General features: G+C 34.8%; 1 protein-coding gene across 4 annotated transcripts in view; it reads right to left on the bottom strand.

The window, feature by feature from the left end:
• Window positions 1–10,303, bottom strand: part of LOC110099460 (protein NEDD1) — a 31,943-nt gene extending 21,640 nt beyond the window's left edge. Inside the window, exons 1-3 of one of the 4 annotated variants that reach the window (XM_020826613.2) lie at window positions 10,200–10,303; window positions 9,727–9,970; window positions 5,189–5,301 (exon numbers count right to left, since the gene is read on the bottom strand). In XM_020826613.2, coding sequence (XP_020682272.1) covers window positions 5,189–5,301; window positions 9,727–9,883 — 270 coding nt within the window. In that variant the 5' untranslated portion in view covers window positions 9,884–9,970; window positions 10,200–10,303. Of the gene's footprint in view, window positions 1–5,188; window positions 5,302–9,726; window positions 9,971–10,087 lie in introns of those variants that run through there. The other 3 variants (XM_020826611.2, XM_020826612.2, XM_020826614.2) reach the window with 3 other exon arrangements.
• Between the last annotated feature and the right edge of the window lie 4,447 nt (window positions 10,304–14,750).

Here is a 14,750-nt window from a genome sequence, read left to right as displayed (position 1 = left end):
ATCATTGCAGGTCTCACCACCATCTTATAGATTTTTCCCTTAAGTTTGAGGGAGACTTTTCTATCGCACAACAAGCCTGAAGCATTCCTCCACTTCAACCATCAAACTTAAATTCTGCTGATAATATCCCCATCTATTTCACCATCACTCTGAACAATAGAACCAAGTTATCTAAAACATGTACTCTTATTAATGACTTGATCGCCCAAAGTCACAATCCCCTCACTAGGACTATTGCTACTAAAATTACACTCCATATATTCAATTTTAGATCTACTCAAGCGAAAACCTTTAAACATTAAGGTTGACCTCCATAATTCAAGTTTATCTTCAACTCCCTCTCTAGGCTTATCAATAAGAAGAATATCATCAACAAAAAGCATACACCAAGGTACATACTCTTGCAAATGTCTACTGAGAACATCCATGACTAAAGCAAAAATATATGGACTTAAGGCTAATCCTTGATGTAATCCAACCGAAATAGGAAAATACTTGGTCAAACCACCTTGTGTCACAAGTAATAGCTCCTGCATACATATATCTAATGATTTGAATATAAGTGTTATTAACTCTTTTTTTTTCAAGAACTCTCCGTAGCACTTCTCTTGGAACTTTATCATATGTTTTCTCTAAATCAATAAATATCATATGTAGATCCTCCTTGTTCTCTCTATATTTTCCTATCAAACCTCTCAATAAATGTATGGCTTCCATACTAGACCTACCCGGCATGAATCCAAATTGATTTTGAGAAACATTAGTACCACGCTATAACCTACGCTCCATAACTCGCTCCCATATTTTTAAAGTATGACACATTAACTTAATTCCTCTATAATTCGCACACTCTTGTACATCACCTTTATTCTTAAACATAGGAATTAGCACACTCAATCTTCACTGATCTGACATTTTTTTAGTCTTCAAAATAGTATTTAAAAGTTTAGAAAGCCAAGAAATTCCTTCATCTCCTAAGCATTTCCACATCTCTATTTGAATATCATCAGGTTCAACATCTTTTCTACACTTCATTTTCTTTAAAACCTCTCTAACTTCGGTTTTACTAATATGCCGATAAAAACAAATATCCTTATTTTCATTTAGAGTGCTAAAGTCACGAAAGTCAATCATATTTTCACAATCTTCATTAAAAAGTTTAGCAAAATATCTCATCCACATTTGTTGAATATCATCTTTTAAGAAAAGTACTTTATCTTCATCCTTAATACACTACACTTGAACTAAATCCTTACTACTCTTATCTCTTTGTTTGGCTAACATACATATATTTTTCTCCCTCTTAGTATCTAATTTATTATATAAATCATTAAAAGCTAAGCTCTTTGCATCGCAAATAGCTTTCTTAGATTCCTTACGAGCCTCTTTATAACTTTCCCAATAATCCGAATTTTTACATCTAAACCAATTTTTATAACAAATCTTTTTATTTTTTATATTTTCTTGCACATTAGAATTTCACCACCAACTATTTTTACTATTAGAAGATTTTCCCTTCGAAACTCCAAGCACATCTTTTGCAATAATCTTAATATCACTAGCCACTTTTTCCCACATAACATTAGCATCTTCATGCACAAACAAAATATTAAGATCTAAAATTTTACTCTCAAAAATAAGTTTTTTTTAATATTCTTTAAATGCCCCCATATAATCCTAGAAAATCGTTTTACTTTATTTTTTATTTTATGCCCATTTATCTTAAAGTTCAAAACTAATAATCGATGTTGGGTACATAAATTTTCACTTGGAATAACTTTACAAGCTTTGCGATCTAAACGATCTAATTTTCTACTACATAGTATCATAACCTTGAAAAAGTTAGTGTAATTTTCTTATGAAGAAAGTCTTATATTGCTATGAAATGGTCAATGATTCTAATAGAGAAGTAACCAACCAAGTGCTAATCTAATATATATTCACGAGTGATTTCTAGACAAGGGGTGCACCAAAGAAACTTTACCAAAAATAGAAAATGATAGTTGACAAGCAATCTCGGGATCTCATTTTCAATGAAAATAAGTGCAAATATGCCTTAAACAATAGATGGTTGCTTATGTTAATGTGGAATTGAGCCTTGCTAAAAAATAAAGGTAAATTGTTGAATGAGGGTCATTAGATCCCAGAAGTATTCAACCCTTTAACAACTTCAATGAAGAATCGAGTGCAAGTAGTAAGAGAAATATAACAAGATGCTTTGTAAGTTGGAGCCTCAAAAGGAGGGGGTCATCAGATTGGGCAACGATGAAGGATGAGATAGAACACAAGAGGAAATCGTAGCTCAGAGAGGATATTGATTTGGTAGCAAAAACAGTGGGCTCGATCACGTATATGAACATCTCGAAGACATGATGGAAACATAAACAATAGCAGCAAGGATTTTGAAAGAGCAAATGCAGGTGATACTATAATTTATGAGGAGAAACCCAAGTACTAATAAAAGGAGAGGACGAAGGAGTTTCAATTAAATTTTAAAGGATAACTCCATAGGCGGCACTCAACATGAAAAAAGTAAAATTGGCCCAAAATATTTAAGATAAGGCTAACAATGATGATAAGCCATTAGAGAGAAGAGATAATAAGATGGCTAGAAAGAGAAAAGAAAGGTTATAGCTTGTCAAATTGATGGGAAACACACAAGATTGCAAAAGAAATATAAACGGGAGGGAGAAAGAATGAAAATAGGAAGGGCGAGTGTAGAGAGAGAAAATATTGTAAACTGATGATAACAAGTAAAAAAACTATTAAAATTACCTTGACGTTAAACTACCATAGGAGTGAAATTGCACTTATAATAGGAAATCAAAATAGATGAAAGAATTAAAAAGAAAACTAAATTGCAAATCAAGTTATAGATTGAGTCCTCAAACATCTGATTTGAACCATCAAAATAGTTTGTTATGATTCCTTACAACAACAACATCAAGCCTTTTATGATTCCTTAAAGCAATAAAAAATTTATAGTTAATTTTCATTCAGCTCTTCATAGCTTGATTGTTTCAGAGCATAAAAGGCAAATTATAAAAATGACTTGGGGGTTGTTTGGTTTGCTACAAAACGAGTGTAAAATATTTCAAATACAAGGATTTTGAAAATATTGATGTTTTGTTTGAAGCAAAAGGAATGGAGAGTAAAATTTTGAAGGAAAAAAGAATTCACAATCTAGTTCAAATCCAGTGTATTTGAAATTCTTCATATTTGGGTGATTTCCAAATACATTGGAAACTTACTGCCGGACACCTATCGGAAGTCAACCACCGCCCGCCCGCCCTCCCCGGCCACAACCTGTTTGCACTTTACATTGTATTCATTTTACTTAAACCAAACAAAGAAAAATAATCTCATGCATTTCTTTTAAAATCATCCAAACAACTACAAAGTATTCCTTTTACATTGCACTACTTTTTCAGACAACCAAATAAACCCTTAATTAAATTGCAAATTGTCCGTAAGATTTTGTACATGGAAGCCCTCGTGAAAATACAAAACAAATTAAAAATAGGTTGATTCCATAATAAATATATGATGACAATACATAAGAAAATCAAAATAATCAATAATCATAAATCAGACAACAGTCTACACCATCATGCCTATGTAATAGCTCTTGGATCCAGCTATATATGATAAAATTAAGATTCAGGTGTCTTTCGCCATGAAACAAAGATGAGTTTAGCTATTGAAGATGACAATAATGGCCAAGCTGGTTAGATAGTTTAGGAGGTTAAATCAAGGTGAATCCATAATGGTTGTCAGTTGTCACCACAAAATCCCTGCATCCACCTAACATCATTAAAAAGCACAACACATATATCCGAGTACTACTGTAAGGCCCATCACTTAACAACCAGGTCCTCATCTCATAAGACTAGTTTGAGTCTTTAAGTTGACATTAGCTTTGAATTATAATAAATTCTAATACCGTGGAAGAATTTAAAAATGACTCTTCCACGTCAATCATTTTTGGCATAACATGCAAAAACAATAAATCAAAATAAGCTGGCTTTGCATTTATTCATCATAATTCTAACTAGTATTCGCCTTGATGGCCAAGATTTATTTGTTTATTTATTATTTTTTTAGGCAGACTTTCATCATAATTCGGACAAAGAATGCCATTTTTTTTATTTTTGCGGCAGACTTCATGGCTAAGATTATCCATCTTTAAAACTTCATTTGAAGCATATGCTTTGCTTTTAAAACAATTCTTATGATTTACATCAGGCTGACGAGTATGCCTCTGTTTAATTTGTCGTAGAAATGTGGCTTAGCCCAAAATATGAGCAGTTACATATTATAAATCTGCGGAACCTGGTTAAATGGAGTTTGAAGTCAAGCCAAACAGCAAAAGGACTAAGGGTTTTTACAAATGTGCAAAACCTAATTTATTTCTGAAAATTGGTTTCTCAAAAATTAGCACAATAATGAAATTGTTGTCATAAAGCTTCACTAGGAAATCCTTTGTTCACTATGTTTCTGGGTACTGTATTCTTTTCATCCAATAACCTTGACCTTCATGGGAAATGCTAAAAATTAGAATTCTTTGGAGGCAAGGATGTCAAACAAATTAAATAATGACCTTTACTATGTCAAATTTCCAACTCAAAAAAGTTAAATATTAAATCTAACGAATCCAAATGCTCAAAAATACATATTAATTATCCTGCACAGGAAAATGGCATGGTTTTGACGAAAATGATTTCCATTTGAATCTTTAATGTATTGCTTATAAAGGTGGCATCTTAAAACATGAAGTAATAATATTTCAACAAAGTTAAATAAAACTTTAAAGTACAGCAAGTAACTAAAACATTGCATGTTCTCAAATTTTAAAATAAAAATAAAAAACAAGGATAGTTTCATCAAATTCAAATATAACCGAAATTATTAAAAACCTGAATGGCAGTTAGCAACTGCCCCAAACAAAAGATTGTTCCCTCCACTGCCGCATAAAAGTATAAAAAAAAAATTGGGATCAATGTATTAAAGCAACTTAATATGATCGAAGTAATGTAGCAAAATATTATTGCCTTCACAGCATAAACTGTCTTATAGAGTACTTAAATAAAGCCACATGTTTATAGAATAAATAGAAATAGGGATGGCCCCATAAGGTTGCAATCATTTTATCGTAGAACATATATGTTACCAAATTAAATGGTTTTACCTCAATGTCGTCGCCAACATTAGTGCCAACGAGGGGTACTGTCCCCATACTTTGACCATTTTTACGCCACAATGATATCTTTTTATCTTCTCCAGCACTAGCTACAACTAGATCTGAAGGAGTAACAGTAAGAGATTAATATAAAGTACTCTAGAAAATTGGATTTTCAGCACTAACCTTATCTCTATAAACAAATTAGAGGTACAAATGTAAAAGCTAAGTATAACATGATTGGGAATTAGAGCATACCCCAATATAATTTTCAACATACTTTTCAAAGTATAATCCAGTGACCAGACGACACAACAAATAGATTCAAAGCCTGAAGATCATATTTACAGTCATTTTGGGCTTTTACTTTTTGTCATATTATGTAATTGCAAAATCACTAAACCACATGGCTCAAACTTTAAAAGGATACCATGCACACCTCCTAAAGCTAAAATTAATCAAGAATATTTTACGTACTGGAGGTGTCAAAATTCTAAATCATTTGCATGCCACCGCCCACATTTTTCTAAACAAGAATTTTACTTTCACTTGTATTTGTATTCTTGTTTTCCCAAGTCTTTGAGAACATAGACAATTACCAGTTTATAACATCTAGTTTGGTATGCACTAGTTTCTATGCCGGTTCTTAGAGCAAATGAGAGCTTATGTAATGGAATCTTAAGTCAATGTTCGCTTAGGTGTGGATGTAAGCTAGTTTAGTATCAAACCACGTAAAGATCTATTATGTTCATTTTATCATTTTATTAATATTCTTTCTTCTATTTCTTATAAATTAATTCTACTTGTCTTCAATTGATGTGACCCTAACTTCCTCCTTATACTGCAAAGTTAATCCATAACACTTTCTTATTATGCATTAAATCAAAGCACTGCTTCATTTATGTAACTGATCCAAGGCAGCTAAACCTATAAAACTTAAAATTTCAAATAATCATTCAGCACTATTCAATTACACAAATATTTTGATATATGCTAAAATTGGATATTATATTTATGTTTTTAATTTATTAATCATAGGCATTTAATTTGATAAATTGTTTATTTTACTCAAAATTTTCATTTATTTCAAAAATAGATTTGTTGCAATATCACATTCAACAACATTCACAAACTAAACACATCATATGAAATTTTACTGGATGTGACATAAACAATTTGATCAATTAATGATGTTAGAGAACCATGTTGGATGTAGCACGTAATAAATTCAAATATTTAAGTTGATGTAGGCAGGGGAGGTCCTTTTGTCATTGGGCTGCTTGCTGTTTCTCGGTTTGGGTTTGGCTGCTCTCGGGTTAGGCTTTGGATTCTCTAGTTATTAGCTGAAATTTTGAGATATACTTGGTGCTAACTCATTAATGCTTGAGCTGATAATTAACTCATTATTTGGTGGTATAATTGCACTTTCTAGCTCATAAATTCATAAAGGTATGTGGAGTGGAGCTTGTTTATTCCCATTCTTGAGTCTCTTTGGTTTCTTCCTTGTGAATAAAAGCTGTGGGTTGGTTGCCTTTTCGGTTTTCTCCCTGACTGCTTTTCTCGTGTCTTCCTCTGTCTCGTTTCCTGGCTTGACTCCTCAGGTCCCTCCCTGGCTGCTTTCCCGTGGCTCCCTGGCTGTGTTTCCCGTGACTTTTCTTCCTGTTTTATGTGCAGATTTTGTGGGCTATTTGTGGTGTCCTTTGGCCTTTCATTTCCCCAAACCTGATTGGTTTTGGTTCGAGGTGGAATGGTTGTTTGGCTTCTTTCTTTTGCTTATAAATTAGAGATGTTTTGTGGCTGTTAGAGAGTTTTTGGAGAGATGTTATGTCTGCTGATTTTTGGAAAGAAATCTGAGAGTTTTCTTTTATAGCTTGAGAGCTATGTATCCCCTTCCCCTCTTCTAGGAAAGCTTGCGAGCTTCTCCTTCATTTCGTCTCGCTTCTAATCTACTTCTTCTACCCGCAAGTCCGACGCCACTTGTACCTTTCTTCTCGATTAAGAAATGCAACTTTATGAGCTTTATTTTAAAAGTTTGTAAGCGTCCTTTATTGTACGTGTCGTTTTATAATATTAAAGTTTGTTGTTTGTCGTATAAGTTGTATAAGTCGTATTTTTCTAGTTTTTGGAAATTTTGTATCATTTCTATTTCCTAGGAAGCTTTTGTTTTTGTTTGCAAAAATTTGGGGTTTCTCCTAATTTTTGCTTGCATCATAAGTTCAATTATATAAAAAATAGTGAAAAACAAGATATAAATTGTAAGTTAAAATGGAGAAGCATGGGAAGGATAATATGTAATAAGATTGATACTTACAATTTACTAAATAAAACTACACTAAGAAGATTTATGTCATATAAAGTAATTTAAAAAAAAAGTGACTGAACCGAAAAATAATAATATTGTAAAGATAAATGTGTTAAAATGTTGGAATAAAATGATTATAAAAGAGAGATACATGAGCATTAATTAATTGAATATGAGGTTATATAATATTGAAATCAGGTAGGGGTGCAAACGAGTCAAGTCGAGCTCGAGTCAAGAGGTGTTCGAGCTCGACTCGCCAACCTAATACCAAGCTCGAACTCGAGATCGAACTCGAGTCGAGCTCAAAAGTCGAGCTCGAGCTCGACTCGCGACATATAAACGAGCTATCAAGCCGCTCGTCGAGCCGATCAGTTTCGATTTCCCGCCCTCCATACGCGTTTTCCCGCCCGGTTTCTCGGCGAGTGAGCCAGCAACAGTGCAGACTGCGAACGCCTCATTGCACGCGGTATTCTTTTTCAGGTGGATAAAAACAGATGGCAAGCTTTTTTTATTTTCTCTTGTGTAAACCTGTGACACTGACTTCTTTTGGAAATACTTTTTAGCTGGAGTAATTAATGTTGTGCTGCAAGCCTGCAACTTCTATTAAAACATTTAAAAATAGTTTTTTTTAATAAACTGATGCAGCAATGTATTTTTTTTTAAGATTTAAAATTAATAAAATATTAATTACTTAATTTTTTAAAAATATTAATATTTATTCGAGCCGGCTCGCGAGCTCACGAGTCGAGCCTCATGAAGCTCGAATTCAAGCTCGTTTACTAAAAGAGCTCGAACTCGAGCTCGACTCGTGAGCTCGATAAGCTCGGCTCGCGAGCCCATAAACGAGTCGAGCTCGAGCCGGCTCGCGAGCCTGCTCGGCTCACTTACACCCCTAAACTCAGGAAATTTGGGTATGTATATTAGGGCAAATTATTGCATCCGGTCACCGAACACGGAGATATGTCCGGATATTAATAAAATATTATTTTAAATTAAGCGCATCAAAAGCGCAGGTAAAATGCAGGTAAAGCGTAGGTAAAGCGCAGTCAAAAGCGCAGGTAAAGCACAGTCAAAGAGCAACTAAAGCGCAACTAAAGCGCAAGTCAAAAGCGCAGTCAAAAGTGCAGGTGACGTGGCAAATTTTTATTGGATGTCCGAACCTATTTTTCGCGTCCGGTGACCGTATGCAATAATTTACCGTATATTAGGGCATTGAAGACACAACATTAGTTTGCTGGTTTCAATGCAAGCAGTCAAAAATGATTGAAAGTGAGTTCCAAAGACTGTATTGATAAATGACATCAGAAGTGACTTGAAGAGTTGAAACTCACCTTTATAAAGGGAGTTAGTTCCATTCTCAAGGAGGGTAAAAGTCACTTTTGGTCCTTTGTGTGCAAAAGAAACAGTAATAATAATAAACAAGTACTCACTTCTGATAAAATAATATCATATCCCTCATGCTATATCTAATCAAAAACCAAGACAAACAAAACCTATCAAAGCCTAAGCCTTATTTCCTAGGATCAAAACAACTTAAGAAAAAGGAAATATAGTGCAAGAATATTTTCTTGTAATTTAAATATTTAAAATAATAAATAGATCTAATAAAAATAAGAAAATGAAGTAACAATTTGCATTCATCATCATCACTAGCCTTAGTCAAACAAAACCTATCAAAGCCTAAGCTTTATTTCCTAGGATCAAAATAACCTAAAAAATAGGAAACATAGTACAATAATATTTTCTTGTCATTTAAATATTTAAATAATAAATAGATCTATTATAATATATTTATCACTAGCCTTAATAATATATATATATATATATATAGTCCAATTTGCATTCATCATCATCACTTTCCTTACCCCAACTATTTGGAGACACATTCAAGAATGTTCATTCTCTATTTGTTCTTGCCAAGCTTTTCCAAAAAACTTTAAATTTATTTTTTTAGATTTTCTTAAGCAACTTACAGCTATGTTACATTTAGGGTACCCCTTTTGATTATTGACCTTCTTCATTTATTTTATATACATGTCTTTTTAATGCATCTTTTACGCTATATTGCATAGGTCCAAAATATTATGCAGGAAGATTCAATATTATTCAAAATGGCTTAGCCTTCCAAATAGGGCCCTAATGGAATTTGCCATAGATGTAACCAATCTAATATGATGGCCGACAACTGATTGAGTAAACAATATATAAAATAAATAAATGCACAAACGGAAGAGAGAGGAATTACTAGTGTGGTTCCATTTGACGGAGTTCACTTGAGATCCAGGCGAAGGCGTATAACTCAGAGTACATGGATCAGCAGATTTGACGCTGACATCAAAGAGCTTCACAGTGTCCCCTCCACATGTAGCCAACAAAGATGCCGATGAATCCAGCAAACTCATTCTCAGTATTCAAACTTCTCTTTCTTCTACAACCTACTCTCGAATTCAACCCCCTACAGCATCCACCGGCCTTGCAGCATCGCCCCTCTGAAAATTGTGAAAGCAGAAAAATTTGAAGAAAATAAACGAGAAACCCTAGATTTACAATTGAGATCTCAACAAATAGAATAAAGCGAAGGAGGGGAAGTGAGAAATCGGGGCTACCAACAATTTCGTCTCAATCTTTTTTTAATTATTATTGCCTTCGGATTGAAAATAAGAGGAATGAAGAATTGAACAGAAGAAACAGTAAAAGGACGGATTCCGGCGAACTAACTGGTAAAGAAAGTAAGCAGAAAACCAGTGACGAGCGATTGCGGACGCAAGGACTTGGATGCCGTAATTTCTTCTCCCATTTAATATTTCTTTATATGCAATCTGCAGACAAACTGACAAAGAGATTGATATTTTGTTCCGACGGCTGAGCTTATATTAACATGAATCTCTTAGTGGTCGGTTATGATGGGACGACGATACGGTCAGTGATGCCATCAAAGTAGGGAGTTATGATATTACAGTGGGACACGGGTTGCTGAATCAATTTTCGAATGTGAATGTACGGTCCCATTAGTCTTCTTTTCAATTTTTTTGCAGATATTACAAATTTTGCTTAAGATTTTCAATTTTTGTATTATTCTTATTTATACTTTTTAAATTAATATTTTATTTATTTTTGAATGAAAATTATCATGCAACATCAGATAAATATATCATTAATAAATAATAACTGTTGCATCCTAGAATATTCTTTGCGGTAGAGAAGTATATACTATATAGTTTAATGTCTTAGCATTGTACGAAGATCCAGCACACAATCAGATAAGTGAGAGGGTGTAGCATTCATAGGAGACACCAGAGTTTTTACGTGGAAGACCCCTAAATAGGGGGAAAAATCACGGGGCCTAGCCCGGTTGAAAGTGATTCCACTAGAATTTGAGTCGGTTACAAAGGGCTGAATCTCCTCCAAGGGTGATCAGATTACAACTAGTAACTGTTCGATAGGAGTCTGGTGTTAGACCCTGCGTCACCTGGAAGTTCAAGTGTTAGTTAGTAGTTTGGCCTTGAATAGAACGTTGGGCCTTGAGCAGAACGTTGGGCCTTCGGTAGTGTGACGCCCCAGGCATCCATAGTGAAAGGATTCGTCTGACATTATGATCGAACTCCATTCCAGTTGTCTTGCTCGGACCTGAAATTGTTAACCACATATAATGAGCTTAAATAGTCCAGCAGGTCACCAAAGCCTACAACTGAAATCAAAGCATGGTACTGCTATCAATATGCATGTCAATCAATCAAATCCATAACAGTCAATGGTCAATGAGTCTATGCAACGGAAATCAAATCAGTAGTCAATGCAGTACGAAACTCAATAGTCAATGCAATCAATAGTCGATGAAATCAATAGTCGATCCGATAAATCAAACTCAATCAATCAGTACGTCAAATCTCAAAAGAAACCGTACCCAGAAGAAAGTCAATCAATCCGTCAAATCAGTCGTATCGAATCAGTCGATCAAATCAAATCAGTAAAGCAGAAATCGATAAAGCAATAAATCCGTAAGTCAATACAATAAACATGTATTTCAATACAATAATACTAAACAAGTACAATCAACTGGCTATGTTGCTGTTGTAGAATCCATATTATTGTTGTAGATATCCATACGTTGGTTTCTATAAAAAGAGTCGTCACTCTATTGCCCGTCGGCCGCCCGTCGGCATATCTATAAACCCCTTATGAGTCCTATCTATATTGCTGTTGTATAATCCATATTTAAAGGAAAGCCCGTCGGCCCACCATCCTGTACAGGTCAATTCAATCTCCAACCAACGTTCAACCAGGTTCCACTTATGTTCCAGTATCAATAATCAATCAATAATCAATATTAAAGCAATCATATCAATATTCACATTCATATCTATCAATCTCAGACAAATCAGAAATCATACGAAAATCGGGCAGAGTAACGACAGTCTATCAAATTTACACAAAAAATTCTGCAAAAAATCACTAATTTTCAAATTACAACAGAACGTTCACAACATCAATATAAGACTATTGTTCTATAGAATCCATATCAAATAACATCCAGATATTTTACTATTCTATTAAAATTGCGTAGAATCAATTCCGACCGGTAAAATCATTGCAAAATATACTCAAATCTTGTACAATATTTATATCTATAACATTCTAAAAGTTGTGCGGTGAAAGTTGTGTCAATACCAAATAAGGTCCATTTTTTGATAACAAAAACACAAATCCGTACACAACACGATCAAAACACAATATATTTGAAAACAGAAATATGATTCGGAGTTCTTACCACGAGATCTACACTTTCTCCAACAGCGGCGTTGGACGAAAAGCGCTCCGCGGCCTCCTAAAACCAGCTTCCATTCTCTTTTCCTTTATCTTTCTCTCTCTTCAAAATCAGATATTTTATAAAATGATTTTCTCTCTCCTCGAATCGAGCTGATTTCCTTATAAAATTAGTCTGAACGTCCTGGACGATCGCCACATCGTCCTGGACGATGTGACCAATTTCCAATCGTACAGGATGATTTTCCAGGACGATACAGGACGATAATTAATTTGCCAAAACCCCTTACTCTCGGGATTTTTCCATACACTGATCGTCCCAGGACGATCCAAAATCGTCCTGGACGATCCAGTCCAGAAATCATTCTAGAAACACTATAGAAATCAGCTGTTTTCAATGCACTGATCGTCCTGGACGATCTCAACATCGTCCTGGACGATCCTGGGAGGAAAATCCAATTCAGAGAGGAACAGTAAGGGAACGAGGTCTCACAGGTAGAACGTTGGGCCTTGAGCAGAATGTCAGGCCTTGAGTAGAGCATCGGGCCTTGAGCAGAGCGTCGGGTCTTGAGCAGAATGTCGGGCCTTGAGCAGAGCGTCAGGCCTTTAGCAGAACGTCGGGCCAGAATGTCGGGCCTTGAACAGAGCGTAGGGCCTTCAGTAGAACGTCAGCCCTTAAGCAGAATGTTGGGCCTGAACGTCGGGCCTTCAGCAGAACGTTGGGCTTGAACGTCGGGCTTTAAGCAAAACGTTGGGTATTTAGCAGAATGCCGGGCCTTGAACAGAGCGTTGGGCCTTCGGCAAAACGTCGGGCCTTCAACAGAACATCGGACCTTAAGGTGGTGGTGCAACGAAGCTCCGACGATGGTCCGGCGAGGTTCCAACGGTGGTCCGACGAGCTCCGGTGGTGGTCCGGCGGTGGTCCGACGAGCTCCTGTGGTGGTCCGGCGAGGTTCCGTCGGTGGTCGAGGAGGAGCTTCTTCCTTCTCTTCTCCTCTTCTCTTCCCTTCTTGCTCCCCCCCCTTTTGTGAAGAATGAGGGCTCTATTTATAGATTTTTTGGAGTGGCATAGCTCGTAAATAGACGTGAGATCAAGGGCGAATAGGGAGTGGTCGAATGAACGGCCGATATCGAATCCTACGCTCGTGCACCGTTCGTTGGACATTTGAACGTCTTAGAGATGTCGGAATTCGGCGATCTTGGGCTCGTTGGATTCGCCTCGTCGAGCCATTTTATTCGAGTATAAGCTCGTAAAAATCGGAGACCGTTTGGTAACTCAAACAGTGTTATGAAGCTCACAACAGCGCTTCGGGTCCTTAATTTGGGCTCATTTGGGCTCTGATTGAATTGAATTTGGTGTCGTTGGATTTGTATTTCCGAGACGCTCAGTTCAATTGTAAGTTTGTTGAAATCGGAGTTCATATAGTCTCCGAATTAATTTTTGATGTTTCCAACTTGATTATGCATCTAGATTCGTGCCCAATGAAGATAAATTTTTGACGATGTATCAATAGTAATTAAGATATATAAGCTTTAGAGAAATTTTACTTGTATCATACAGAAATTGAATAAATATTCCTTTTTTTTTTCATTGAATAAATATTTTTAATGATTTTATTTTTTAGCAAATCATTCCTATTTTTTGATGTCATGGTGCCAAGAATAGGGAGTCTATATGTGAATTTAAACTTACTTTAGACCCAAATTTAAACTTAATTATAATTAAAATTAGTTGTAAAGTTATTCGTAAAACTTCAAACAACATTCAAACAAATTTCGAACTATTGATTCGACCCAATCATAAGCCTTCTCCTACGTATGTTGCACTAGTGCAACAATCTCCCTCACTAATCATTGGGCTCTAGCTACCCTCTCATCATCCTTTGGGTCCTCTTAATCATGACCTTCGTTATTGGCACCACCATATTTCTTCACCCCCGCTCATCTTCATAGGATTGGAAACGAATTGAGCGTTTATAATACCACTCGATGCTCGACTTGTAAAAGCTCATTCGTAATCGTTTAAGTAATCAAACAAGCTTGAACATTTTTTTCAAATATTTGATGTTTTAATAAACAAGTATGTGTTCGACTCGTTTATGTTTATGAACAATATTGTTTGAAGCTCGTAAATATGCTTAACAAGAAGCTCGATATGAAACTTGATCCATGTTGGATACAAAGCTCATGAGAAATTCAATTAATATTTGATATTAATAGTTTAATACTAGTTAAGTCTCATTATCAAAATGATAAAAGTCTAATATAAATATTTGTATTTAATATAATTGAAAAATATAATAATTATTGATTAATAAATTATAAATATAATCAAATTTTATAATATACATTAATCAAAATAAATTATAAATATTTATAATTGATATTATATTATTTTGTATAATTTAATTAAAACTATTTTTATTTTCTATAAATATATATTATTTTGAATTTCTAATATTTTTTCAATTACTCAGTTTAATTGGCGCGGTTCGCAATTCGCAC

Source organism: Dendrobium catenatum, unplaced genomic scaffold (genome assembly GCF_001605985.2).
Source record: "Dendrobium catenatum unplaced genomic scaffold, ASM160598v2 fragScaff_scaffold_185, whole genome shotgun sequence".
Lineage (NCBI taxonomy): Eukaryota > Viridiplantae > Streptophyta > Magnoliopsida > Asparagales > Orchidaceae > Dendrobium > Dendrobium catenatum.
This window is presented reverse-complemented; position numbering and strand designations above follow the sequence as displayed.